General features: G+C 36.8%; 2 protein-coding genes across 2 annotated transcripts; both read left to right on the top strand.

Moving 5' to 3' along the window:
• The first annotated feature begins 1,351 nt into the window (after nt 1-1,351).
• On the top strand, nt 1,352-14,091 carry LOC143529883 (uncharacterized). The gene is made up of 24 exons (XM_077025567.1): nt 1,352-1,360; nt 1,968-2,150; nt 2,316-2,672; nt 2,740-2,872; nt 3,392-3,570; nt 4,297-4,370; nt 4,478-4,513; nt 4,593-4,683; nt 4,816-4,875; nt 6,129-6,318; nt 6,669-6,862; nt 7,044-7,148; nt 7,260-7,370; nt 7,600-7,665; nt 7,761-7,859; nt 7,998-8,222; nt 8,315-8,521; nt 12,140-12,445; nt 12,517-12,698; nt 12,896-12,998; nt 13,123-13,268; nt 13,368-13,447; nt 13,655-13,812; nt 13,922-14,091. Exons 1-24 carry the CDS (start codon nt 1,352-1,354, stop codon nt 14,021-14,023), a joined length of 3,396 nt encoding a protein of 1,131 aa, XP_076881682.1. The 3' UTR covers nt 14,024-14,091.
• A 12,205-nt stretch (nt 14,092-26,296) lies between these two features.
• LOC143529882 (uncharacterized) lies at nt 26,297-27,103 on the top strand. The gene has a single exon (XM_077025566.1). The coding sequence runs from the start codon at nt 26,297-26,299 to the stop codon at nt 27,101-27,103; it is 807 nt and encodes a 268-aa protein (XP_076881681.1).
• The last annotated feature ends 496 nt before the right edge of the window (nt 27,104-27,599 follow it).

Raw genomic sequence — 27,599 nt, 5'->3', positions numbered from 1 at the left:
TAATATTGCATTTATGTTCAACCTAAATATCATTATGTGGTCACTTTATCATGGCGTTAAATGATAAAATTATGATAACCTGAATCAACCTTAATCTACATCTCATAAAAATTAGATTCACATGAAAGTAAAAGATAATGTATGGTAGGGGTGCGCATGGTGCGGTTCGATGCGATTTTTATCGAACCAAAAACCAAACATTCGGCTTTATGATTTTTAAAACCGCTTGTTTCGGTTTTTGGGTTTAGTTCGGTTTTAGATGCGGTTTTTTCGGTTTTACTAATCGAGCTAAACATTTCAGGCGCATGATATTTTTTCCTTTAAACTAATAATTTATAGAATATTGAATGTTTAGGCATCAAATATTAAAAACTAATAAAAGATACATTTAAAATCAAAAATCAAAATTAAAAGTACTAGTAGTATTAGTTATTAACCATATGTATGTTAAAACTAAACAAATGGTCGTCGGTAGATTTTGTTTTAATGGCTACAGATAAGATATTATGGTTATTTCAATTTTGTGGTTATTTCGGTTCTTAACAAAATACAAAACCGGACCAAAACCAATATTTCGGTTTTTGCTAAAGTTCAAAACCGAACCGTCGGTTTCTAATTTGGTTTGGTTTTATCGGTTTCGGTTCGGTTTTTTTGGTTTTGTGCATACCCCTAATGTATGACATAGATTCTCATGGCATTTTATCAAACACTTGGCGGGCAATTGCTTTTGAGGCAAATTCAAGACATATGTTACTTGTAACTATAATCATTTTGCAATATAAAAACTTGTCATTGAACAGTAAAGCATACGTTAAGTAATTTAACAGAGTAAATTTCAAAATCAGTATATAACAAAAAAGAAAACCAATAACAAACCACGAATATACACAAAATACATAAATAAATAAATGAGTAACGTGTCATTTTCGTCCCCGTGGTTTGACAAATAATGCGAATTTAGTCCAAAAAGTTTAGTTTTTGCGTATGGACCCTTCACATTTCCCAGCTCCTGCCAATTACATCCAAATCACTAACCCTGTTAAATTTAATCGTTAAGTCGGGGGTAGATATGTCTTTTCACCATTTCTTTATTATAATACTTATTTCAGTGAATTACGGTTTTCGTCCGTCTGGTTTGTCCAAATCTGCGGTTTTAATCCAATAGTTTCAAGTTTCTAATTTTCGTCATTGTAGTTTCATTTCACTTGTAATTAAACCCGAATTCCCTAATCTCGTTAATTCTGGTCGTTAAACTCATCAGTGTGCCCTTCACGTGAGGGGCAGTTTTGTTCCTTCTTTTTTCCTTTTCCCAAATACACCACAGCCCCTCACATGATGGGGCTTGCGAATTATGATTGAGGTATATTTGGGGAGAAAAACAACACACTGGTCGTCACGTGAGAGGTATGCAAATGGGTTAACGACCAGACTTAACGAGGTTAATAAATTCGGGTTTCATTGCAAGTGAAATGAAACTACAATGGCGAAAATTGCAAACTTAAAACTATTGGACTAAAACCGCAGATTTGGACAAACCACAAGGATGAAAACCGCAGTTCACTGAAATAAGAATTATAATAAAGAAATAGTAAAAAGACATGTCTACCCCTGACTTAACGATTAAATTTAACAGAGTTATTGATTTGGATGTAATTGACAAAAACTGAGAAACATGAAGGGTCCAAATGCAAAAACTAAACATTTTAGACTAAATTTACATTATTTGTCAAACCACTGGAATGAAAATGACACTTTACTCTAAATAAATAATGAAATCAAGCAATCACTGGACAAAAAAGAAATATTATTTTATTTTTGAAAAGTTTAAACAATACTTTCATTGTCCAAGATTGATTGACATTTGAAAAACCAAACGGACGAGTGTAGTTCATAAATCTATCTGGTTCCAAACCCTAACGCTCGAAAACAATGGAAGCTCCACGTCCTATTAATCCCGTCAACGCAAGGCACCAGCCGAATCCTGGAACCTAGCCAAGTGCCACAAATCCTCTCCTGACAATTTCAAATTCATCGTCCGACTCGAGATTTCGTCGCCGGACTCCTTCTCCGTCAAGCCGTTTCCCGTCGACGGGTACTCGTTTCCCGGTGAAGCCGATTGCTTCCACAAATTAACCATCTGCCTCCCTAATGTATGCTTTTATATTAATAGTTTGTAACTTCATACATTCTATTGATTGCATAACCTGTCGTTTTGTTATTTTGCCCTAACTGATTATAGTATGCTCTGTCAAAGGTGAAATTGGAACTATTAGGTTTACCTAATTCACCAATTACTTACTGTTATTACTCATTAGGTGGTTCCGTCGCATTACACACAAACTCATGTCGGTGGAGAGGCGTGTGTGTTCAATCTAAAAGACTACAATGCCGTTGTCAAGGCGTTAAAGATTGAACGCATTGAGTATCAAGATATCCCTTACTTGACACGCAGAGCAGTAAGCATATTGTCCCGCCCGTATGTCGAGGGAAGATGGGAACCCTGCCGGCCAGAACATCTGTCTGATCAGAAAGTAGGTGAGTTAATGGGAGGGCTTTCAAAGTCTCTGTTGGAGGTACTGCTTCCCTTTCAAATTGAAGGTGTCAAGTTTGGATTGCGTAGGGGCGGTCGGTGTCTTATCGCTGATGAAATGGGCCTTGGGAAAACACTTCAGGTAAACATTATTTAATAATCATATGATAAGTAGTATACATTAACTTGGTTGCTTGTTTGGTTTTTAGGCCATTGCAATTGCAAGCTGTTTCATGAATGAAGGTCCAATTCTAGTTGTGTGCCCGGCTATTTTGAGATATACATGGGCAGAAGAGTTGGAGCATTGGCTTCCATCTTGTTTGCCTTCTGATATTCATCTAGGTATCTTTCTCAACTAGGGGCTATCCTGTTATTTTATTTTAATTAGTACCGTTACAATTGAAACTAGCATACAGATGAAATTTTTAAAATCGACTGAGTTTTTTTTTTCAAGTTAACCGTGATGTTTGGTATTGAGGGAGTGCATCATGAGAGGCGCAGCTGGTTCAAAGTGTACTTGCTCATCCTTACACTATGTATCATAGTACCTGATGATCTAATAAGATATGGAACTAGAGTATATAACTACTTTTCGGATTGTATATTGATGTTGATTTTGTTGGTTGTTTTTTCTTGTCTTAATGTATATACATGTGTGCTCTTTAGGAGTTTAGGGTAATACTATCTCTTCAACATGTGGATGTTTTACCTGATGCAAATACACATTTTATTTGCCATCTCTGCATGTACCAAATAGTATTATTGGCATAAATAAAAATTGGCAAGGTAATTATAAGAGTTATGCATTTGAGCAACTTATGATAGCTGATGCCTTGTTTCTGTAACTGCGTTGTCTTCCAGTTTTTGGTCATGTAAACAATCCTGAAAACTTAGCAAGGCCTCCAAAAGTTGTTGTCATATCTTATACAATGCTGCATCATTTGAAGAAGAGCATATCAAAGCAAAACTGGGCTATATTGATTGTTGATGAATCACATCATGTGCGTTGTACGAAACGTAAATCATCTGAAGCAGGAGAGGTATAGTGTATATTATATTGGCATTCATTTAACCTTGATTTTGAATACATTTGTATACTTGTTGAGTCCTCATTTGACATCTGAGCTGCACATATATCTAATCCTTAAATTTGAAGCACTAATTTATTCTTAATAAAGCATATTTTTTTTGCTTTCTAATTTCTATTGTCTGAATAGACCATCTTAAATATGAAGCAGTGTTTAAAGTTTGTGCAAATTGGTTAAATATGAAAAAAATAAAATAATAATAATAATAATAACAACATATGCGCATTAACCAAGTATCACCTTTCTTATGTGTTTTTTGTGTCCACTTAGCACATCTGATATCGAAATTCTTATCCATACCATCACATTAGCACACAGTTTACTTTTTTCTCCAACTTGCTGTAGCGTTCATGAAAATCAAACCTTCTGGCAACATATTGTCTTCTCTTGGTCTCTTTTCTAGAGTATGTAATTTTCTGCACATAAAGTAGTAGCCTTAGTGTGACTAGCAATAACTCAAAAACTGGTTCTTAAAAGCAATAATAATATGGCTTCTGTTGGATTGTGCTTTTCATCTTGCACCAAGCTGCCTACTAGATTGCATGTAATCATTGTATTACATCCTCTTATCTGTTGAATATCTTGACATGCTTTAGGTAAGTAGGTTATAATGGTCAATCAAGTTAACTTTCGTTATTTTTCTTTCGATCTCCTTATTCTCGTTCCTTTTATTTGCAGACACAAGCTGTACTTGATGTTGCATCAAAGATCAACCGTGTAATCTTACTCTCAGGGACTCCTTCTTTGTCAAGGTTGTGGCAAAGCAAATGTTACATTTCTTTGAAATCCACTGCCATGTAGTACTTTGATGCATGTGTCCTAATTTTGTTGGTCTTGTATTTCTCCCAGGGTCTAATAGGCCATACGACATTTTTCACCAAATAAACATATTATGGTAAATTCTGTTTCCCTCTTTCTATTTTGTTAGTAATCATCACATATTTCAATTTTCTTGATAAATGCTCCTTTTGTAGGCCTGGTCTGCTTGGAAAAGACAAGTTTGGATTTGCAAAAACCTACTGTTCTATGAGCACTGTCCGTACTTATCAAGGGATTGTCTATCAGGTAGCGTTTGTTTGTCCTAAATATGCATGCGCATACACATATGCGTGTTTAGATATGTATACGATATACACATATTTCATGCTATGCAGGACTCATATTTCCTATATTATTGGTATCTGTTTCATATATTAGGATTTTTCAAAGGGCATTCGATTGGAGGAACTGAATGTGCTACTGAAGCAGACTGTTATGGTCAGTTCGTGTTACTTTGTATTTCCTTATCGTTTATTTAACTTATCAACAAATATTCTAGCTTATATTATTGGAATACTCCTTTTACATAAACCTTACTCTGCCCCATAGTATTCGAAAGAGCAGCGCCTCTGCGCCTAGGCGGTTTTTTTAAGGGGAGCGCTCGTTAATCGACTCCCTTGACTACAGGCGTTTTTTTATTTTTTTTAGCTTGATTTGATTTTGATTTATCACTTACCCCAATTAAATTAAACAACTTACCTAAAATCAGTCGAATTAACTATAGTAAGCAGTAACTCCAATATTATAATGATCGACAATTGGGATAGGTTAGTAACAGTAATGATCGATTCTCATGTTTTTTTTTAAATTTTAATTACTTGAAGATGCATGCTTTTTATTAACGATTATGAAGTTCCTTTGTTTTAATCATGACGCAAATTTGTGTGTAAACTGTAAAATATCAACAATCTTTCAGTTGGTGCTATTTTAATTTTTAGATAGCATACCACAAAGTTTGTTAATTGTTTGTGCTATTTAAAATCTTTGATGATATTTGTTGATTGGTTAGATATTTAGATGTATGTTGCTTTTTGAGATTGGATTGATAAACCAGCAGCTTGAAACATGTTTATTTTTAAATTATGATTGACTTGAAGGACAATAAGCTTTAGTTAGTGAATTCCACACTTAAAAAGTGATAATTTTGATAACAAAATACTATTTAGATTTTTTTATTTAATTGCGCTTTTTTTATTTGAGGCCACACTTTTTGGCGCCTTGCGCCTAGGCCCGCGGAGAGGCCATGCACCTTGAGTGAGCCTAACACATTTGATAACTGTGCTCTGCCCCAACCAAGAGTTCAATATAAATCTGCAAGGACTAGGTGTCTAGGTGTAAGTGAGTGTAACTATCTAAATGTGATAAAAAGTAAGTATGGAAAATGATTGTCTATCTACTTATTGGGGAAGTAAGTATTTTATAACATCCATTTGTTTAAGGTTCTACCTTAAAAGATAAGTCTTTTCTGGGACAGAAAAACTTGGAGAAAAGGTTGAATATATTATAACATCAAATTGATAAAAACATCTCAGAGAAGTTTCTTTTGGGAGTGGAGGGAATAGTATATAAAATGGGTTTTTTGTGGAACTTTTGGGATGGAGGGAATAGTATATAAAATGGGTTTGATTCATGAGTATTATTGTTTGCTTTATCATGTTTTTCAGTTAATATCTTGAATTTATGTCATATAGATAAGACGATTGAAGGATCATGTCTTGAAGCAATTACCGCCCATAAGAAGACAAATTATCAACTTGGTTCTCAAGAAATCAGATATTGATTCTGCAGTAGCAATTTGCAATATGGCAAACGATGATGCTTCCGCAGTAAATGAGGCTGAAGATGGTTCATCAGATGATCTAAATAAAGATGATGAAAAAAGTAAGATTTCAGCATTCCATTTGCTTGTGTATGTAAACAGTAAACAAATTTTTATCACTCTGCTGCTAGAAAATCTTCCATGCTTATTGCATAATTATGCTAATATTCATGTTAGAATTTGCACTACTTGTAAATGCTTGGCCTCTTAAGAGATTGCTTCAAAATCTTATCACCATTTATTTTACGTCTTTAATCAAGCCAAAATGCTTGGCCTCTACAGTGCTAACAATTAACGTATGGGTGAAATCCTGTTTCTTAGTACATGTTTACAGAAGAGTTCCTTCTAAACGCACGTAAAACTCTTGCAATTTCCAAATCCTACTTATTCTGTTTTTTTTCCTTGCTTTTAGGTGATGATGCGTGCGGCTCTTCAAGACCATCCAATCAAGCTATCGGAATCGCGAAACTAGCAGGATTCAAAGAGTGGCTACTTATGCATCCAATCATCGCCGAGTCTGATGCTGATGAAAAGTTTGACTCGAGTAAAAGCTCTCATAAAATGATAATTTTCGTTCATTATCATAAGGTTACCGATAGATTACAGGTAATGAAGTTTTCCTTTTGCTGTTGCATTTACCATTCGTATATTAGGTAAGAAACAACAGATTGGCATCTTTCTTAGACCAATCAAACTTGATCTAGCGCCATCCTCTTTACCTGTTCTTTGTACTTTTGTCGTAAACGGATTTGTTATGTACTTATCAGAATGTCATATAATTTTACAGGAGTTCCTTTGTGAAAAGGGGATAAAGTTTGTACGTATTGATGGGCGTGATGCTTCTGCCAGAGATAGACAACAAGCAATCAGTTCTTTCCAACATTCAAAAGAGGCATGCTAAGTGCTTTCTTAGTACATTACTTTATTATCCTTTAATAAATTTCAGCATCTAGCTGACTGTTGTAACTTCATTAACTTTCTTACATAATTTTTGTATTGTCAGGTTAAAATTGCATTAGTTGGGATACTTGCAGGGAGTAGTGGACTTGACTTGTCAGCTGCACAAAACGTGGTTATTTTAGAATTACCTGAGAAAATATCTGACTTTCAACAGGTTTGATCTTACCGAGTCTTATGTTATTAACACATTTTGTAAGATTACCATCTTAAAGTCCCTTATGTGCATTCTTTAGCATCAAAAAAGAAGAAAATACAGGATATTGCTTTCTTGGACTTTAATGCATTAAGAAAATAAAGGATATTGCTGTGATATACCAATTTACCATACAATATATATGATTGTTGATTTTGTGGTTGCTTGATGTTTTTTGTGAACATTATAGGCTGAAAGCCGAGCTCATAGACGTGGTCAGACTAACGCAGTAAACGTTTATATATTTTGTGCCAAGGTATATGCTGCATACTCATCTCTTATACAATTCAGGTCCATGCATGATTTTCTTTCTTTTTTTAACTGTCATGACTTTTGGTGATTTGTTTCCAGGACACCTCGGATGAATCCCACTGGAAAAGATTGAATAGAAGTTTGCATCGCACTTCATCAACTGTAGATGGGAAGTATGACTCGTTGAAAGAGATTATGGTATATTTCTTTATCAGTTTTTGTAGTTTACTTTTTGTTAATGATATATCATTTAATTTACCATAATATTTGTTTAAGCCTTAAGGTTTGTTTTAGATCTGTGCAAGAGATATAAGTGCATAAACTTAATATTTGCAGGTCGAAGATATTTCTTTACTTAAAACCGTTGAAGAAAAAGATATAGAAGAGAACTTAACATTTGAGGAGGGAAGTGATAATGAATGTTCTGAAACCGAGCTCGTGATATGTTCTCAATATGCATCTTGTGAAGAGATGCAGTCTGAAGTAATTAATGAAACCACTACTTCAAAAAGTGAAGATGAAGAGGTTGATCCATTTCTCAAGTACTGCTATAAGAAAACCGTACTAACTCCAAACTTTTAATAAGTTCTTTTTGATGTTTTTATCTGATTAGTTTGATCTAAATGCATCAAAGTCTTTTTGCTGATTGACAGGCTCGGATAGTTTCGGATGTAAATAACGAAGAAGATATGACCTTCAATGGGACAACGGAAGCATATACGCATGAAACTATAGTAATTCCACGCACTTCAGTTGATGTTGACAAGTTGAATGTTATTGAAATACCAAGTGATCCAGAACCTGTTGATCCGGTTGAAGCTGACCCAAATTGTATCCCAGCAAATTCTCTCCGGTTTGAGGTATATTTAATTACACATTTACATGTATGCGTTATTTAGGTGTTTTTTCTAGGGTGGGTTAATAATGGTAAAATTCATCAGTGGTTTCGGTTCTTAACTTTTTTGACTCGGTAAAGGAAGTTTAAATATTGGAATTCAGTCGTACTTTATAAGGATGAAACTACCACAAAAAAAGGTTTAGGATTACACCTACAAATTGATTAAGGGACTTGATTGATAAAATGGTGAAAGATGGTTGGTTAAACTCAACATAAACCCTGTGTACATATATTCACTCTCTCACACACACATATAGTGGCACATTCTTTTTAAAACCAATAGTACGTTGAGAATCGCATAAGAGTCTTACTATGCATTTCATCTCAATGAAAAATGTAGAAGGGAAAATATCTGTTCATATATCTCTCTCTTCATTCTTACTTTGATTTTATGTCCTCTCTCCTGATTTTTTTTTCTGATAAAAAATGTGCACATATGCATATAGTGTATGTGCATATATATAGATATTGAAATCTACATGCATTTTAGTCTGTTTATATAATTAATATTACAAGAGTTGATATTGTTAGGAACAAAGCGGCGCAGCGGAATCAACACACACACACACAAACGATATAAACACGCGGTATAGAAAAATAAACGACACAAGAATTTTACGTGGTTCGGTCCCAGTGGGGGACCTACGTCCACGGGCTGCAACCAGGTTATTTCATTAAGCTCAAGGCACACAAGATTACAATTACAACTAGGGTATATATAGACTAAATCTAGGGTTCCTAACTTGTTCTCCAAGTTAGGCCCAAACAAATAAGATGGGACCCATTAGGGCCGGCTAACCCTAATTAGGGCCGGCTGCCCTAATACCCTTTGTTCGAGTCTCCAACCCTAACAATCTCCCACTTGGAGGCTCGAGCAATCCTCAATCCACCATCCAAGCAAACCCTATACCTGTAACTCCAGTAATCTTAAAAACAGAAATCTTCCAAGCCTCCAGTTCCAAGAACAAGCTAAAACTTCACGGTCAGAAGTTCTCCAAGCCTCAAGCTCCCAAGAACAAGCTATGATTTCAAATAAAAGAAGTCCTCCAAGCCTCAGTTCCCATAAACAAGCTAAGACTTCAATCTAATCCTCCTAGTTGCAGCGGCCCGCTCCTCAATTACCTGAAGAGCCAGTTGAAGCTCCATTGAGCTCCAACCCAACAGTCATCAATGACCCAGCCATGGCAAAACCCGCCATTGACTCATCCTCAATCTCAACCGGCTCCCACTGATTCGAACTACCGGCTCCAGAGACTCCCAGAGAAAACACCACTCTCCAAAACCTGCAAGTACCCAGGAGAGATTTTCCCATTCGGAATTCCGGTATTCAAAACCCAACGGTGTTTTGAACTGTACCTAGAACACGGTTCGTGCTCCCACTGTTCCAAAACCCCTGACCTAGTTTAAACCTCCGAATGCACTCAGCTACATCCCGGTGGCTCCAGGATTCACACTTGCAAAATGAATCCACTTAGCTCTACCCGATGCAGCGAGCCAAGACTTTAATACTCGGAAGTTGGTTCCCTTCTTCCAGCGATACATAAACTTGTACCTTCCCAAAGTCTTCAATAAGATTCACCAATACTTCACTACAGTGGGTAACATGAAATGAAGTATACCAGAATCTCGAACCCAAGAGTCTCACTGCCTTCACTGAGTCCCAATGCATCAACCCAGACACATTCTCAGAAGCAGAATTCATTATCTTTTGACATTGACTCTAAAGAATGTCACGAACCTCCATGCAGCTCCACGAAGTCAACTATGCCCAGCTCCCACTGTCCCTGTTATCCCAACCCATTACCAAAACCAACATTCCATGAGATTATCCCCGATCGTACTTTTCCCGGTAAACGTGTTCACCCAGCACAAGATCCCGGATCCCCTCAAATGTCGAACTGCTGATCACCACCGAACAAGAAATAATTTCATAGTTCCAGACCAGCTAACCGGCAAACGGTTATAACTAACAGCAGTAGAGCTTTACCGAAAGCAAACGGTACCAAGGATTCCGCGATTGTACACCCGATCAGCTAATCCTAACCGAATAAACCTTTCAACCTGACTTCCCTTTTTTTTTCACTTATGTCGTCACCAGCACACCAGAATCAGAATACTTAAAACCCAAAGCATTCCAACCTGCTAGTTCCATTTTCACCTGTTTTATCCCACAGTACCACATCCAAGTTCCTTTGACAAAACCAACCAACCGAAATCCAAACCGGTCAAACCTTCGATCATACCCATCCCGTCTACAGCTATAACAATAGCAATCAGGAAACAAATCGAAACAGTGAACACATCAATGGTACGAGCTAGAACTTGACGGATGTTCTCTACCGAACATTGTCAACTGACCGATTTGCTCCTACAATAAACTTCGCAGACAAATCTAAACCCAAATATTGATTTTCACGTAACTCGGTTCTCAAACAGTTGATAATAAACAGTCAACAGAAACTAACTAAATCTCTAACCTTTATTCGACGAATCCAAGAGTTTTATAACCAAACCCTAATCGGCGGCTTCAAAGAGATTAACCTGGTACTATAAACAAAACCATTTATACCCGCGATGTCATAACCCGAAACACCTGACCCGACCTTCACCTGCAAAGCCCGAGTGAAACCTGCAACTCCAAGAAGTCCAAAACAGGAATTCTAATTGCAAAATCACCCGGAAAACCGTCCCAAACAGCCCTGAAAAAACAGCCCCGAACAGCCCTGTTAACCAGAAAAACGAAGATCTCTGACAATACTGTTCACCGCCGGAATCACTGTTCACGGCCGGAAACACTGTTCATGCCGGATACTGTTCACCGCGGCACTGTAGCGGCGGCACTGTAGCAGCCCTTCTCAAACCAGCCTCTTCTACCTTTTTTCTCGATCGATACCCGTGCAAAACCGTGTGTAAACAACGAGCCAAAGCTCTGATACCACTTGTTAGGAACAAAGCGGCGCGCGGAAGCGAAACAGCACACACATGCACAACGATAAACACACATAAACGAAAATATAAACGACACAAGAATTTTACGTGGTTCGGTCCCAGTGGGGGACCTACGTCCACGGGCTGCAACCAGGTTATTTCATTAAGCTCAAGGCACACAAGATTACAATTACAACTAGGGTATATATAGACTAAATCTAGGGTTCCTAACTTGTTCTCCAAGTTAGGCCCAAACAAATAAGATGGGACCCATTAGGGCCGGCTAACCCTAATTAGGGCCGGCTGCCCTAATACCCTTTGTTCGAGTCTCCAACCCTAACAGATATGGTTCTCGCAGTTTTCAACATATTATTGGTATATATGTGTGTGTGTGTATAGTTTGGGATAAGTCAGAAAAAGGTTAAGCGACCAAACCATTAAGAAAAGAAGTTCAAGGTTAAATTGCCAAAATATTGAAAGTTGGTTGGTTTTTAGACCATCATTAACCCTTTTTTCTACGGTTACAATCATGTTGGTGTGTACACATGTGCATTGCGGTTATTCTTGAAGCAATCTGGCCCACTACACTTAAACCTGTGCAACATATTATTTATCACATTAGATTGTTTAGACAATCTGACTATTTTTTCAGGTCAGCAAATACACAGGTAGAATCCACTTGTATTCATGTATACATGGAGTGGAAATAAGGCCTACCCCATTGTTCAAAAACTTTTGGCCCGAAGAACTTGAGACAAAAGATCCATCAATTGATGACAAACAATTCGCCTCTAAATCTATCAATGATGATTCTGTATACAGGCCCGCTCTTTTAAGTTTCGTTAAAGAATGGAGCAGTCTGAGGCCCATTGAGCAAAATAAATTGTACAACAAGCCTCTTCAACTTCCTTTGGCTGTGGAGTTGTGCTTAAATGAAAGCCAAAACCATGATAAAGATGTATATCTCAAACTTTGTCATTCTTTATGACACGGCAAGATGAGGCCCACTAACAATTTATTATTAAACAGGGATTGCTAAAAGGTGGAAGTAAGAAGCGTGGTACATCACTAGATGATATAAGCCACCCCCTCCCTTCAGATGCTGTATGGAAGAGTGTTTTCATCTTTCATGGTAAAAAAGAAAGAAAATACATGCAGGGTTGGACTTTGACTGGTCAACCACTTTGTAAACCGTGTCAAAAGAATTGCACGTAAGTCAAGTGAAGTTAACATATATAGGTGGCAAAATGGGTGGGTTGAAATGGGTAATTTAATAAGACGGGTCAGAACTCATTGCGTTTGGCATGAAATCATTTTTGTGTTACTTTTAACTTTAATATTGTTGAAGTACTAATCTGTTTTTTTAACCTTTTTGGCAGTTTCTAAGTAAACCTTTTCATATTTTCAGGAAAAATAGTGCCAAGGAGCCTGAATTCTTTGAGGATCTGTTTTGTGATTTGGAGTGTTATGATGAATATCGCTTAAGAACCAGTAATAGATACCTACGCACGGTAGGTGATTTAATAATATTATGTGTGTGTGCGTGTGTGTGTGTGTGTGTGTGTATAGATATATATTCTTTTTGGTAGGATTATATTTTGTTATAGTTTTAAGGTTTAACCAAGGGTTTTGCAGGGGCTTGCTCAAATTGAACATGGTGTGTGCACAAATTGCCATCTTGATTGTCGAAAACTTGTGAAAAATATAAAACCTTTGTCTCTTGAGAAGCGTAGAGAATTTGTTATTAAAGAAGCCCCAAAGCTGGCAGTACGTAAAAATTTGTGAGTTTTACATCCAGTGTCATAGTTGCTTAAATTTTGCCTTCTTATCGTGTAAATCTGATCATATTATGGATAATTCTTTTTTCTTGATTTCTCTAGACTTGAAAAGCTCATCAGTGATCCAACAAAGGGCAACGCTTGGCATGCAGATCACATTGTACCAGTGTATCGTGGGGGAGGTATCTTTTAAATTTGAATTCTTAATATATAGTATAATGTTTTTGTACTGTTAAGTTTAATATGGATTTAATTTAAAGCCCACACCTTGACCTTTTTACTTGTGAATGGGTCTATACTAGTTTTAAGGTTACCCTATCCTACATATATTTTCATCTTATGTTATATTGTCACTAACTTTTGTTTCTTTCATATGATCTACGTGGCAGGTGAATGTAGACTGGAAAACATGAGGACACTTTGTATTGCATGTCATGCAGAAGTTACTGCAGCTCAATGTGCTGAAAGACGCTCAGAACGAGCCAAGGCTAAGAAACAACTTAACAGCTTGCTCGCCAACCTTAAAACCGTTCAAGACAACCAAAAGGTATTAAAAGTAATACATATTTATATATGATTATATAATTGACACTCAGTTTATCATAATGCAAGTTTTCTAGTGGCTGTTCGTATTGATAAAAAAATGGCATTTTTAGGACCATTATGAAAGAATGATTGACCGTGAACTTCTTGTTAATGTCCCGGGAAGTGCTTACCATACAACAACAAACACGGCTTCAGAAGACGTGACTTCTTGACTTCCATTCTTCTATTAACTTTTGTATGTAACTTCTTCGTAATCATACGAGTTACATTTTTTGTGGGTTTTTGGCATTTGAAGGAGTGGGTTTACTAGAAAGGTTTTTCTGTAATCTGTTTGGTGTAAACCTTGAGGTCGTTATTGTATATTACGAACCACAAAAGTTGAATAGGTTTTGATACAAAACCTGTTTCTAAAATGTCTCAACTATATGCAACAAAATTAATGTCATTTGATACTTGATAGTATCACCATTTTGAAAAGTTATGCTAATGTTATCTAGTGAAAACTCTTTGTCCTGTACAAATTGTCTCTGTTAGTAGCTAACTGTTTTCATTAATGATTTGTTTGCTTTCGGAGTTTTAGTTTTCTAGAATGTTAATCAATTTCTTTACTCTGAATATATTTTCATAGTTTCCTCTTTAAGTTAATAAAGTTATAAAGGTGATCCTAATGTTCTGTTTTAACATTTTTTTAAACTTTAATATGAACATTTATTAAAATTCTTTGAAAGTGGACGGGTCTGGTCCGGTAACTTGTTTTTGGGTATGCTATTTGAGCTTCATAAATGGACTGGTCCAGTTACGTGTTTGATTGATTGTAATGGAGTCTGACTGTATGGGCAAGACTTCATAAGAGATGTTGCGAGCTGCATATATGGTTTGATAGGAAAATGTGGTTTTGTTCTTTAGGTTTTACTACTTGTGATGATGATATCTTTGGCTAGGACCAGCTGGTTTATGAAATACTGGGCTGGGTTCTAGTTATGCTGCCTGGGACTTCTGAATAGTAACATTACACAGTGCTGCACATGATATTTGGTTGTAGTTATCTTACCGATTGTCAACACCCACTTTGTTTTTTACTACTTTTGACATAATTAAACTATGGTAATTAAGTGTAGAAACTATGATATATAACTAGTGTTAAAAGAATTTTATAAAAAACATATGCCTCACGTACGTGATGTGAGCCTTTTTTATTGGCTGTGGTCTCATCTCTTTGGACCGCCCCACGCTTTTCAAAACACGTTTGATCATCCGAAACAAGTTATAGAGAACGAACGTCATGCTGAAGCAAAAGCTAGGTATTTCTTTGATGAGAAAGAGAGATGATCATTGATCAAGATGCCCGAGACTTGCATCATCTTTATACTCGTCCTGTGGTGTTGGCTCATCGGAGAATGTCCATCACGATTAATTAGCATGATGACATACTTTTGGCACAACTTTATAGATCGTTTGTAGCTTTTTATAGATTTATATTAGAAGAAGATCGAGTTGAGATAAAAATGTAAAGTTGAAGGGCGGTCAAACTGATTGATTCACCTTATTGTTAATGTTAAAATTCTTAGAAATCCATAATAATTATTAAACATGTAACTTGTTTGATTAACCAACCAGGAATGATTCAGTACAAGATAACAAAAAAACATGAAAATAACATCAGATCTATAATAACGAGAAAGAAGGTTTTGAGATGAGAGTACCAAACTTTTATTTTTGAACGGCAAAGATTTATAAAGCTCACGGAGTTGGTTATAACAATCGAACCAAGCAACCGAAAAGCAAAATTTGTGATTGTATCTTATCTTTAAATTTGTCATCTATTCCAACCAAAAGATTATTTCAATCATTGTATATGATTAAGAAATTAATATATGATTACACACAATTTGGGGATCGATGTTTTCATATCTATATTCAATTTTGTCTTTTTGGGGGAACCTCCCTTATAATGGTATAGTGGGGACTTTATGGTGCATTTGGAAGACGCGTAATGACAAGTTATTCACCAACACCCACCACACAAAAGTTGTAGAAAAGATTAAAGCGACTACATTACATTTTTATTACTGGATCAAAAACCATGTGAAATTGCAGAACTTAGATTGGAAGCTTTGGTGTGAATGTGTGATAGTGCTTTCCAAATTCAGGCATTCGTGTTATGTTCTATACTTTCGATCTAGCATCTTGCTAGTCCTCAATTTATAATAAATCCTTCACAGTTAAGAAAAAAACATATGATTATACGATACTTGCGTTGGTAAGATAAGAAATTTCAAACTTGTAAGTTGGTTAGCTGAGGAATTGGTAACACATTTAATTTTAATCACATACATACACCACATGAAAAGATTGATTATAGATAAATTTTGTCCTGTTATATTTTTCTAAGTTACAATTAAAATATCATTGGACCCGTCTTGAAGTTTCATTTAAAAAGTTGTTTTTACAAGTGTGTTATACGATTATACCCATATCGTTATGTTGGAACAATTTCACGCATATAATCATGATAAGTATGCTATTTAAGTTTCCTAAGTAGCTTATTCAGTCCACCTTAATAAAAGGAAGATGTGTTAGATCACCTAAAGTTCTCAACTAAATATGGTGTTGTCCACCATTTCTTAATCACAAGGGGGTCCGAGCCAGATTGTTTTCACAATGAGGTTCTCGCTATTTGGACTGGGAAATGTTGTCAGTACAAGGTTAGTTGTCGTCGTTTGAGTTGGCGAGTGGCAACGAGATGACTTATCTTGCCACATCACCCGCGCACATGCTCCTTGATGACTCGCTCTTTCCATTTCATTTTGGCTGAGAAGGTTTAAGACTTGAATGCACACACTAGGCTATTGAAGAATTCATGAAATAGCATAAATATTTTCGCCAATTTAAATGGGGACAACTTTTCTTTAATATGTAATTGTAAACTTGCCATCTGCCAAAATTAAATTTGTCATCAGGTGAAGAAATTCATGCATCAAAGATTATTATTTTGTCTCAAAATTTAAAATTCGCAACAATCCAATATTACATGACCAGAACAATTGTATCTGATACCTCATCATCATACAATAATGTACCACTGTCAAATTTAAAATTTTAATGGATGATAAAATAATAAAATTTGATACATGTACCGGGCAGTAATAATATATTTACGTGATCGACAAATTTAAGGCAGATGACAAGTTTAAAGCTGCATATTATAGAAAAGTTGTCACACTTACCACCATTTCAATTGGTGAAAACATTGAGTTCAAGTTTTAACCCTCTAGCTAAACGAAATGGCAAGAAGAGCGAGTCAGCAAGGAGCATGCGCACGGATGATGTGGCAAGATGAGTCAGCTTCTCGCCAACTCATATGGCGATAAGTGCCAATAACAAACCTCGTACTTGGCATTTGTTGATCACTATGACACCTAAAAATTGTGACTTGTCGCCGCCAATACAAATGGCAGGAACCCCCATTTTGGAAACAATTTGGCTTGGACCCCATATGATGAACACCATTTCTAAAAAAACCTTTCAAAGTCTTGTCGGGCGTGCGTAATTGATTTGTTCGTGCCTTCTTGCTAGACAAAAAAAAAACGAATACCTTCAATCGAAAACCCTTTTTAATAATATTTGCCACATCACATCTAGCACTTTCGTAGGCTTGTGTCTTTTTCGAGTATCAGTGCTCATTCTTGTTGTGTGTCTCAATATCGGACCTTACTTTCCATGGCTTTTGACTTTGGTAGACAAATTCTCATGGTTTGAAGGTCAAGGGGTTTGACCCATTTTGTTGTAATACTCATCTATTACAATGTGAGATAATTTGTCTCAAATTCATAAAGGTTAAAAACCATATCAATTTTTTTTCTGCAATACGCATCATGATTTAACTTAAAATCACCAAACGAGAACAAGAATTCAAGATTTTTCACCAGTTGAAGTTTCTACTTGTTTCACAGCCATGGCAGCAGCATGCTTCTGACCACGAAGATGAGCATCAAACACAGTGGAGCTGTTACAAACAACATTGCACAAAGTACAAGTCCTGTTTATTATTGCAAGTAATATTACAGAGGTCACATTTCTCTTGAAGCTTGTTTGGTGTTTTAACTAATTCGCTGTTTGCAGTCTCAGTCATAGCCTGAAGTATTCAAAGTAGTTAGGTTTACATTTGAACAATAATAATAATAATAATAATAATAATAATATCATTTCACATATGAGGTATTAACAGGTAGCTAGTTTGGTAAAGAGAGTCTTTCTTATTAGTTAGAGATTGGTAAGGTAAAGTCGTAAAACAATCATAGGCGCCTTTACACATTATAATTGTAAAGATCTAAGCTAAAAACATATATACATGTAAATCTCACAACACAGTAAACATCAACAGCACACAATTGGAAATCGAAATAAAAAGAAAGATATGATAATAAGATTACATTTGCGGATGTAGTAGTAGGGTTAGGAGTCGAACTGGGGATTATTGCTTCGGACATCGGAATCAAAACTCTTTCAAATTATGCTTTTGACACAGTTACAAATTTACATATATGTTCGGCTTTAATACTAGATTTCACACTTATAAAAGGAAAATATAATTACAAAAAACTCCATCGGCCCGCACCACAAAGTAACATTAAACCTCAACCAAAGGGGTATATTGGATTTCCTGATGCGGGAATTACAATAGTCTTGAACACACCTTCTAACTTGTATCTAACATATATTATTCTTACCAACATAGTATTAGTGACGCTAAAATCCATAAAGAGCTAAGATCAAGATTCAAACTTGATAATTGTTTTTGAATCATACCTATTAAATTACTAGGTCATGATCTAACATTTTCGATATTTTTATGAATCAAAATCTCTTTAGTCACTTCTGACTTCCTTTATGCCCCAACTGTTTGTTACTAGTAAATCTTGCTAGAAAGAAGGACAAAGGGGGGAGTTGCTTTCTTTTGTCAATGTTAACGATAGTAGAGAACTAGAGAGAAGAATGGAAAGGGTTAAAATTGGATCGAAGACATAAATTGGCTGTGAACATTCTCGGGGGACCGGTATAAGTCCCGGGTCCCGGTTCGACCGGCCGGTCTATTAGAAAACGGGTTGGACACGTCGACCCGGACCGGTATAAGTCCCGGGTCCCGGTTCGACCGGCCGGGCCGGGTTTCAAAACGTTGGTTGGAGAGCACTAGTTGGGGTAACCGTGGATTTTAAGGCTCTAAGATCTCTACATTCTACCCTCAAAGGGAACAGTTTTGGTGGTTTGAATATACATTATGTTGGGGGGCTCCATGTTCTTATTGCTTTCGATGGGCTAGAGGATGCTATGAAGTTTTATTCGAACCGACAGATCTGGGTTAAATGGTTTTCCTCTTTGGAGTCTTGGCAAGGTCAATCTTTGTCTTTCGAGAGAATCGCTTGGCTCAAAATCAAAGGGGTTCCGTTACACCTTACGGCGGATTCCGTATTTAACTCTGTCGGAGAAAAGTTTGGTAAGGTGGTTCATCAGTCTCAAATTAGTTGGAATAATGGGGACTTGTCAGTAGATTGTATTGGTATCCTCGTCAGATACCGGAACATCATCAATGAAGAAGTTAAACTGAATTGGAGAAACAAAACTTATAGCGTTGGTGTTACGATACAATCGGTAATCAAGCGAAGATCGATAAAGAGAAGAAGAAACTAAGAGAAGAAGAAGTAAACTCAATTCATCGATACTCTTCTATTCAACAGATCCCCGTATATGTATACAAATATATTACGGATATAACCCTAAACTATTAGTTATTTACAATTCAGTCCCTCTACTATTTGATACCTAGCATTACCCCCCCCTCAAAACATTTTTGTCCTCAAAAATCAACATACAGGAAAAAAAATCTAATCAAAACTATCAAATCCAAACATTGAAAAATCTTTTGCAGCATCATGTGGATGAGATTTCTTCATGTGACCACGTGCCTTCTTCATCCTCCCAAGTTGTTCCACCTCCATATGGAATAAATGTTCTTTTGTTGTAACCAAAGAGATCTTAAACACAGTATCCTCCAATGTAGAAGGCACCTTAGCATTTTCATTAAAAAGCTCATGTCTAAGACAGTTATTTGTTTCTTGAGTGTCACCTTTAAAGATAACCCCTTGAGCTTGAAATTTGCTTGGGGTTATATTTGTAATCAACATATTTCCAATCATTATTCTCTTGAATATCATATGCATCTTTGTTCTTAAAAGTTGCAGCTTTATAATCATCATTGGATGATGAAAACAGAAGCAAAGAAGCATAACTACAATCAAATATATTCCACAATGTAGGTTCTATTAACTTGCACTTAGCTGCAAAAACAAAAGTAGCTGGTGGCAAATCAATAGAACTAATTGCACCAGTATCATCCATTGAATATTCCCAATCATGTAATGATGCATATCGAATATAAGATAGTGATTCACTAATTCGATTCCACTCTATGATAACTTTTCTAGTCCCAACAACAAGGATTCTTTGGTTCAGTGCAACTTTTTTACTTGCAAAATACATGACCGGTTCTTCAGCATGGAAAAAAACACTACCAGTCTCATGAGTAAACAGAACATCAAATAAGTGGTTGTTGACTTTAACGCACCCATAATTTCTCCAGAAGGAACACCATTAGATAACTTTGTATGGCCATTTCCAATATACAAACTCAAGCCCATATCCCAAAACTCATATAATCCTCCTTTGCCAAACACACCATATAAAATTCCATTATAAAGTCCAACCGACAGATTTTTGTTATTACAATCGATACGACTTTTCAACTTCCATTTAACTAACCATCTATTGACAGTTTCGTTTTTATACTTGAATGCCAAAAATCTAGCTACCGCAGATTTTGCCAAATTGCTATAATTAAATTCTCAACCCAACTTCATATCTTCACAAGCAATCTAATTATGAACTAACAGACTTAATTTCAGAATGTTAGACCATCTTGGCTTGGATTTCCATTTATGCCACCTATGTACCTTTGTCAGAAACTTGAAAAAATCATTACTTAAGAAATGCAAAAGTTTCCTTTGCTCATAAACTACATCAAGTTCATGATTAATTAATTTTTCCAATTGTCTTTCAAACACTTTCTTGAATCATCACTTATAACATTCCTGATATAATGCTTAATATTTATATTTCCCGTGTATATTTTAATTAATATTTTATTAGTTTTTGTTCGTTTTTAGTCGAGATTTGTATACTACTAACGTTTTTATGTTTCGTAGGTTCCGAGATTTGATCGTGATTAAAAATGGCGAAAAACGAGCTAAAACGAGCCGAAACGGAGATCCGGAACGCGTCAGGAAGAACCAGAGCAGAGAACCGGTCAGACCGGGCCGGTCTGACCGGACCCCATAAAAGAGCACAACGTGCCGCGCCAAGGGGAAAGGCCAAAAGCCCTAGGCGCGGCACCTAGGCACAACTGGTCTAAAATTATTTCGTTTTTGCTTATTGTCGGGCCTTGTTTTCGCTATTTAAACACCTTTAACTTAAACCTGACACAACCTTAAGCCACCAGCCGATTTTGAGAGAATTATTAAGGGTTTGAAGGTGGTTTGATGCTAGGAACCAAGGAGGATCAAGAGTTCTTTCATCTGGGTGTTCAAGGATCAATCGCAAAGGGTTTTATCGCTCTAACTTTCGTTCCTTGTTCATTATTTGTCATGTCTTTCCTCTTTGTTTTTAATACTTGTTTAGGATTGTTTTTAATAATGATTCTAGGCTAGACTTCATGTCTACCTAGGTTTGATGAACATGTTTAAGACTTGATTCTTGCTTTGGACTTATGCTTTGATTATGGTTTCGTTGATTTAGTAGTAAAGACTTGGTTTTGTTTTCATGATGCGTGTAAGTATTTATTATCTTGATTGATTATTAACTATTGCTTCACATAGATCTTTTATCTTTTGATTGTGTTATTTAGGGTTTATGTTTAATCATTACTTGGTGTTTTGATTATTATAGTTGAATAGGCCTATTAGATCATAGAAGCTTGTTAATTGTTGGTTAGGGTTTTAAATGCTTTGCTAAATTCCAATAGCTGTAAGGTGAGGAATTGTTCATGTGTGTTGGTCAATTGCATGCTAGGATAGTTAGTGACAATATTCTTGCTTATTGTGTTGATCCATGTTCATGATGTCATGTTAGCTTATCAAGTTATCTAGAGTTTAGTGTTTCGTAAGATTGCTTGCTTTAGATACTATTAATTAACCATAACTGATGACTTTGCGGAAATCAATAATACTGATTGCTTAATAATCTAATAATTGTTCTTTGGGATTTCATTTGATTCAGTCAAAGGTCCTTAGGGTTTGTTAGATGAATACGTTTAGAAATCAGTTTCCATAATCATGTTATTTGTCCATTGCTTGATGATTGTTGATGCATGAGATTCTTACCTAGGTAGATTCCTTCTCTTATTGGTTTCAATCTTGTGTTTGATTGCTTGTTTCTCGTTTACTTGTTTATTTACTTTCTTAGTTTAATATTAGTTTAAAATCCCCCTTAAAATATTTATAATAAATAGTCGTGTCGTAAGTCGAGTCTAATTAGTTAATTAACGTAATTTATAGAGTCCTGTGGGTTCGATATTCAGGACTTACTTAGCTTAGTACAATTGACCGGTTCACTTGCCGATAGTCTTAGGTCTAGTTTTTATTACTTGTTTAATTTAGTTAATATTTATTGACTGTTTTTAGCACATCAAGTTTTTGGCGCCGTTGCCGGGGACTCTTGGCGATTGCGTTATTAGTTTTGATTGGACTTATCTGCTACATCCGTGCTATTTGTTTTATTTGTGTTTGAGTTGTAGGAGTCTAATTTAAGTTTTAGTTTATTTTAGTTTTTTTTAAGTGTTCGAGTCTACTTAGTTGGTCTTTTGCGTTTTCAGGTTTATGCCACATCTTCGTTCGCAAGGACCACCACTGGATAATCTTGGATCTTCTCCGTTGAAGACCGAGGCTAGTTCGTCAGTAGAAAACCAACCGTCAGAACCCGCATCTACACCAAATTCGTCACCGCACAGTTCACCACCAGAAAGTCCTAGAGTCCAACCACAAGTTCAAATGGCCGACAATAGGACAATTGCTGCTCAAGCCTTCGATGGCTTAACCGGAAACCAATCATGCATTGTCGTTCCGCGATCGAAAATCCTAACTCGTGGCAGATCCCGTCATACTTCATGAACAACATCGTTCAAACCAATCAATTTACTGGGCGTGATGACGAGGATGCATCGGCTCACATTAACCGACTTTACCGCGTTCTTAAAACTTTTAATTTACAAGGTGCTACCGAAGATGCTATTTTCTTACATTTATTTCCGTTTTCACTTGCAGGTAAAGCAGCCACTTGGCTTGACACTCAGCCGTCCGGCAGTTCACTACGTGGGAAGCACTACGTTCGGAATTTATCAAGAGATACTTCCCACCGGCTAAAGCGGCTATTCTTCGCGATCAAATTCACTCGTTTCACATGGAGCCGGATGAACAATATTGTCATGCTTGGGAGCGTTTTCAGAGCTTGTTGTCTCGATGCTCACAGAATGGTCTCACACCATGGGCTCTCGTGGAGAAGTTTTACAATGGGTTGAACTACGAAACCCAAGTTCGGTTCGACACGACCGCGGGAGGAAGTCTACTGGCTAGGAATAATATCGCCGAATGCAACGAGATGTTTGAGAGCTTCGCTCAATCGAACCTTGCCAAAGTGCCACATCGCGGGAATTCCACTCCCGTTAGCAGTACATCCTCATCCGCTTGAGGTGTACACCAGGTTAATCTGGATACAAGTGTGGCTGCTGCTTTGGAATCACTAACTCGAGAGGTTAAGGAGCTGAAGGCCAAGGTGGACAGGTGTGAGTTTTGTAGAGGTGGACATGGTACGTTGGAGTGCCCGGTGATGAATCAATAGGTCGATTTTGTCGCTGGTCAGAATAGGTTTCCCAACAATTACAGCAACAATAATCAGAATTGGAACACCTACAAAAACCCGAATCAGAATAATTCCAACTGGCGTCCGTCAGGCGCACCACCCGGATTTCAAAATTCTTATGCTTCAGGACAAGGTCAGTATTTTAATGATAATAATACTAATAATACTAATGTTCAAAATAATGTGCAGGATTCGAACGGTGGAATCGGGCGTTTGGAAGAGATGATGAAGCTAATCTTGGAGAGAGATCAAGCAACACAGAAAAAGTTCGCCGAGCATGACTTACTCTTCAAAAACCAGCAATCTTCTATTCTCGATATTCAAAGGACTGTTGGTGACATTGCTCGTCGTTTAGAAGAAAGGCCACCAGGTCAGTTTTCGGGTATTCCTCAAACTAATCCGGCTGCTCAATTGAAATCCATCTCCACTCGTAGTGGTAGGGTTTTCGGTCCGGAGGTAGTTAGTAGAGAAGTTGAGAAAGATGGGGAAGATGAGTTGATAGATGAAGAGATAGAAATGGAGGCCATCTTGGCTTAATTTCAGAATGTTAGACCATCTTGGCTTGGATTTCCATTTATGCCACCTATGTACCTTTGTCAGAAGCTTGAAAAAATCATTACTTAAGAAATGCAAAAGTTTCCTTAAACTACATCAACTTGTTCATGATTAATTGATTTTTCCAATTGTCTTTCAAACACTTTCTTGAATCATCACTTATAACATTCCCAATAATTTCTTTTATGTTTTCTTCAACTTCTCTGTCTGATTCACTAATAGCATCATTCTTTACAACTAATGAATCTTTAATTCATTTTGGATTTCTATTACCCCATCATCAATTGTTTCATGAATCTCAACTCCCAAAGCTTCTTTTATATCCTTACCACTATTTTCTAACATTTCATTAAACACCCGGAAACTCAAATCTTGATTTAAAGAACCGTTCCCGGTTCCAAACATACGAGGCATTTCATCAAACACCTTGGATGCAGTTTTATTATTTCCATTTTCTTTTAAAACATCAGTATCAATTATTGTTCCCTTTTCCAGTAAATCATTAACATCAGATACCTTAAATGCATCATATAAAGAAGAATTTGGATCGTAAGGAGAAAACGAATCTTTCAACTCATTTGCATCAAATTTCAAAGCCAAAGAAATAGCATCTTTCAATGTGTGAAAACTATATTGATGCCATGTCATAGAAAAATCTCTAATTTTTTGTTCAAGACCATTCATAAAGAGGTATATAGCATAATATTCGTTAAATTCTTCAGAAGGTTGACATGATTGAACAAAAATTCGAATTCCTCACAATAGTTTTTAACCGTACCTTGTTGCCTAATTGCCATAATCTTTTCAATTGGTAATTCCCTGGCTTAATTGTTGCTGATGTTGTGAAAATCAATTTTGATTGCTGCCCTAATTCAAGAAATTGTTGATTGCTGTCTTGAATCTTGGTTGTTTTTGTTACCCTAATTCTTGAATAGTGATTCGTGTTATCACTGCCGCTGCTAACCCACAAGTCAGAGGAAAGAATTCTCTGATACCATTGTTACGATACAATCGGTAATCAAGCGAAGATCGACAAAGAGAAGAAGAAGTAAACTCAATTCATCGATACTCGTCTATTCAACGGATCCCGTATATGTATTCAAACATATTACGGATATAACCGTAAACTATTAGTTATTTACACTTTAGTCCCTCTACTATTTGATACCTAACAGTTGGGGTGATGGATGATCTTGGTGATTGGGTCCCTGATTGTGTTGGAGCAATCTAATTCCTTTCCTGCCCAGAAGGCAATAGAGAAGGTGGATGCCCCTCTTGGGACACCGGTGGCTAAGGAGGGGTTGGAGGAAGATGAAGAGATGCTTGACTTTAGGGGAAGCTTCGGGAGACATACAATGGTGGGATTCTGATGCATGGTATAAGGCAGAAAGGGGACCATGTGAGTGTTTTTAGTTTCAAATCTGTCAAAAAGGTCTCAAGTGGACATGTGGATAATGCCCATGTTTTTAATAATCCAGAGGACGAAAGAGTTAGGCCAAGAAAGTGAAAAACAGAAATGAAGACCCCTTTGGGCTAGATGGCCTGCTGGGATTAAACCAATTTAGTTTGCAGAATGGTGACGGGCAGGAGGGGTCTCTTAATAATTTGAAACATGTGGTATCGATAAGTGATACGGGGGGGGGGGGGGGGAGGGACGTAGTTCAGACGACGTTCTCGTAAATGAAAACTTGGTGAGATCGGATAAAGAAATTCAAGTTGAGAATGAAGTGGAGGCAACGATAGAGGTTGGAAGTGCAGTGGGGGCGGATTTAAGCGAGCACTCGAAGATGGTCCAGGAATGTATTGTGGGTGAAGGAGTTGAAGATGTTCCCCAATGAATTTTCTCTCAATTAACATCAAAGGTTTGGGGTCAGATGCTAAAGCCAGGTGGTTAAACAAAATTAAAAAGGAAGAAGGAGCTTCTTTCATAGCCATTCAGGAATCTATGTTGGAAGTGTGCAATTATGGTAGAATGTCGAAGATTTGGGGTAATGCTAATTTGGGGCTGGAATGGGTTGGGTCGGTTAGCAGATCTGGGGTCTGGTGAGCATGTGGGACAAGAAGTGTTTTCTATGTCCACTGTGGTGACAGATAGGCATTTTATTCTAACTAAAGGAGTTATAAAAGGGGTGGACCAGGAGTTTTGTATTATGAATGTTTACGCTTCTCAAGGAGCGGTCGAAAAGAGAGATCTTTGGGACCAAATCTTGAATGTTAAGGAGGGTAACGAGGGAATTTGGATATTGCTTGGAGATTTCAACTCGGTCAAAAACCCAGAAGAAAGGCACAACACGTTCTTCAATCCTGTCATTGCCAGAGATTTCAACTCGTTTATTTTCAATGCTAATTTATCTGAATTCTACATGAAGGGTGGTAAATTTACTTTCTCGGTTGGAAATAAATGCAGCAAGTTAGACCGTGTTCTTGTGTGCCACGAATTCTTTAACCGGTGGCCTGAAGCGTGTTTTAAAGTTTTACCAAAGTTTCTTTCGGATCATCGACCTATTGTTTTATCTTCTAAGTTTTCTAATTTTGGACCTAAGCCTTTCCGGTTTTTCAACTCATGGTTGGAAAGGAAAAGTATAGATGAGGTGGTTAAAAAGGCGTGTTTTCAGTTTCAAGCGGGTGGTTTGCCTGATTTAAAGTTAAGTCTTAAACTCAAAAGTGTTAGAGACAAGATTCGGATGTGGTGGGAGGAAGTGAAATACAAAGAAGAGGAAGAGCTTTCGGTTTTTAGGGAGGAGATGGGAAGTTTTGACAATTTAGCGTAGCAAAGGGATTTAAGCGAGGAAGAGATTTGGGTTAGAATGGAATGTTTTAAAGGTATTAAAGAGATAGAATATAGAAAGAGTATGGATTTAACTCAGAAAGCTAGAGTTAGATGGGCCTCTGCGGGAGATGGAAACACGGCTTATTTTCACGGAGTCATTAATAGTAGAAAGTCTTCCAACGCGATTCAAGGGCTGGTTATAGATGGAAGCTGGTGTGAGAAACCAAAAAAAATTAAGAAAGAAGTGTTCCGGTTTATCAGAAATAAGTTTAAAGAAGAATTTCAATCTTGTCCGAGTCTTTCCTGCCATGGAGTTAAAAAACTTAATCCGTCAGAGGCAAATTTCTTAATTTCTCTGTTTTCGACTGAAGAGATTAAAGAGGCTGTTTTTGGGTGTGGAAGTGATTGGGCTCCAGGGCCGGACGGGTTCAATTTTAGATTTTTAAAGCATTTTTGGGATCTTTTCGAAAAAGATTTCATAGAGATCATGTCCCATT

The sequence above is a fragment of the Bidens hawaiensis genome, unplaced genomic scaffold (genome assembly GCF_021521415.1).
Source record: "Bidens hawaiensis isolate Kalapana, Puna unplaced genomic scaffold, B.hawaiensis_p1.1 tig00008762_1, whole genome shotgun sequence".
In the NCBI taxonomy this organism is placed as follows: Eukaryota; Viridiplantae; Streptophyta; class Magnoliopsida; order Asterales; family Asteraceae; genus Bidens; species Bidens hawaiensis.
This window is presented reverse-complemented; position numbering and strand designations above follow the sequence as displayed.

Excerpts from the sequence above, each read along its gene's own strand:
- LOC143529883 (XM_077025567.1), top strand. Across the intron at positions 6,863-7,043 it reads AGGTTACCGATAGATTACAG|GAGTTCCTTTGTGAAAAGGG; the intron begins GTAATGAAGTTT and ends ATAATTTTACAG. Across the intron at positions 12,999-13,122 it reads GTAATAGATACCTACGCACG|GGGCTTGCTCAAATTGAACA; the intron begins GTAGGTGATTTA and ends AGGGTTTTGCAG.
- LOC143529882 (XM_077025566.1), top strand. The coding sequence starts at position 26,297 with ATGGTAGAATGTCGAAGATTTGGGGTAATGCTAATTTGGGGCTGGAAT.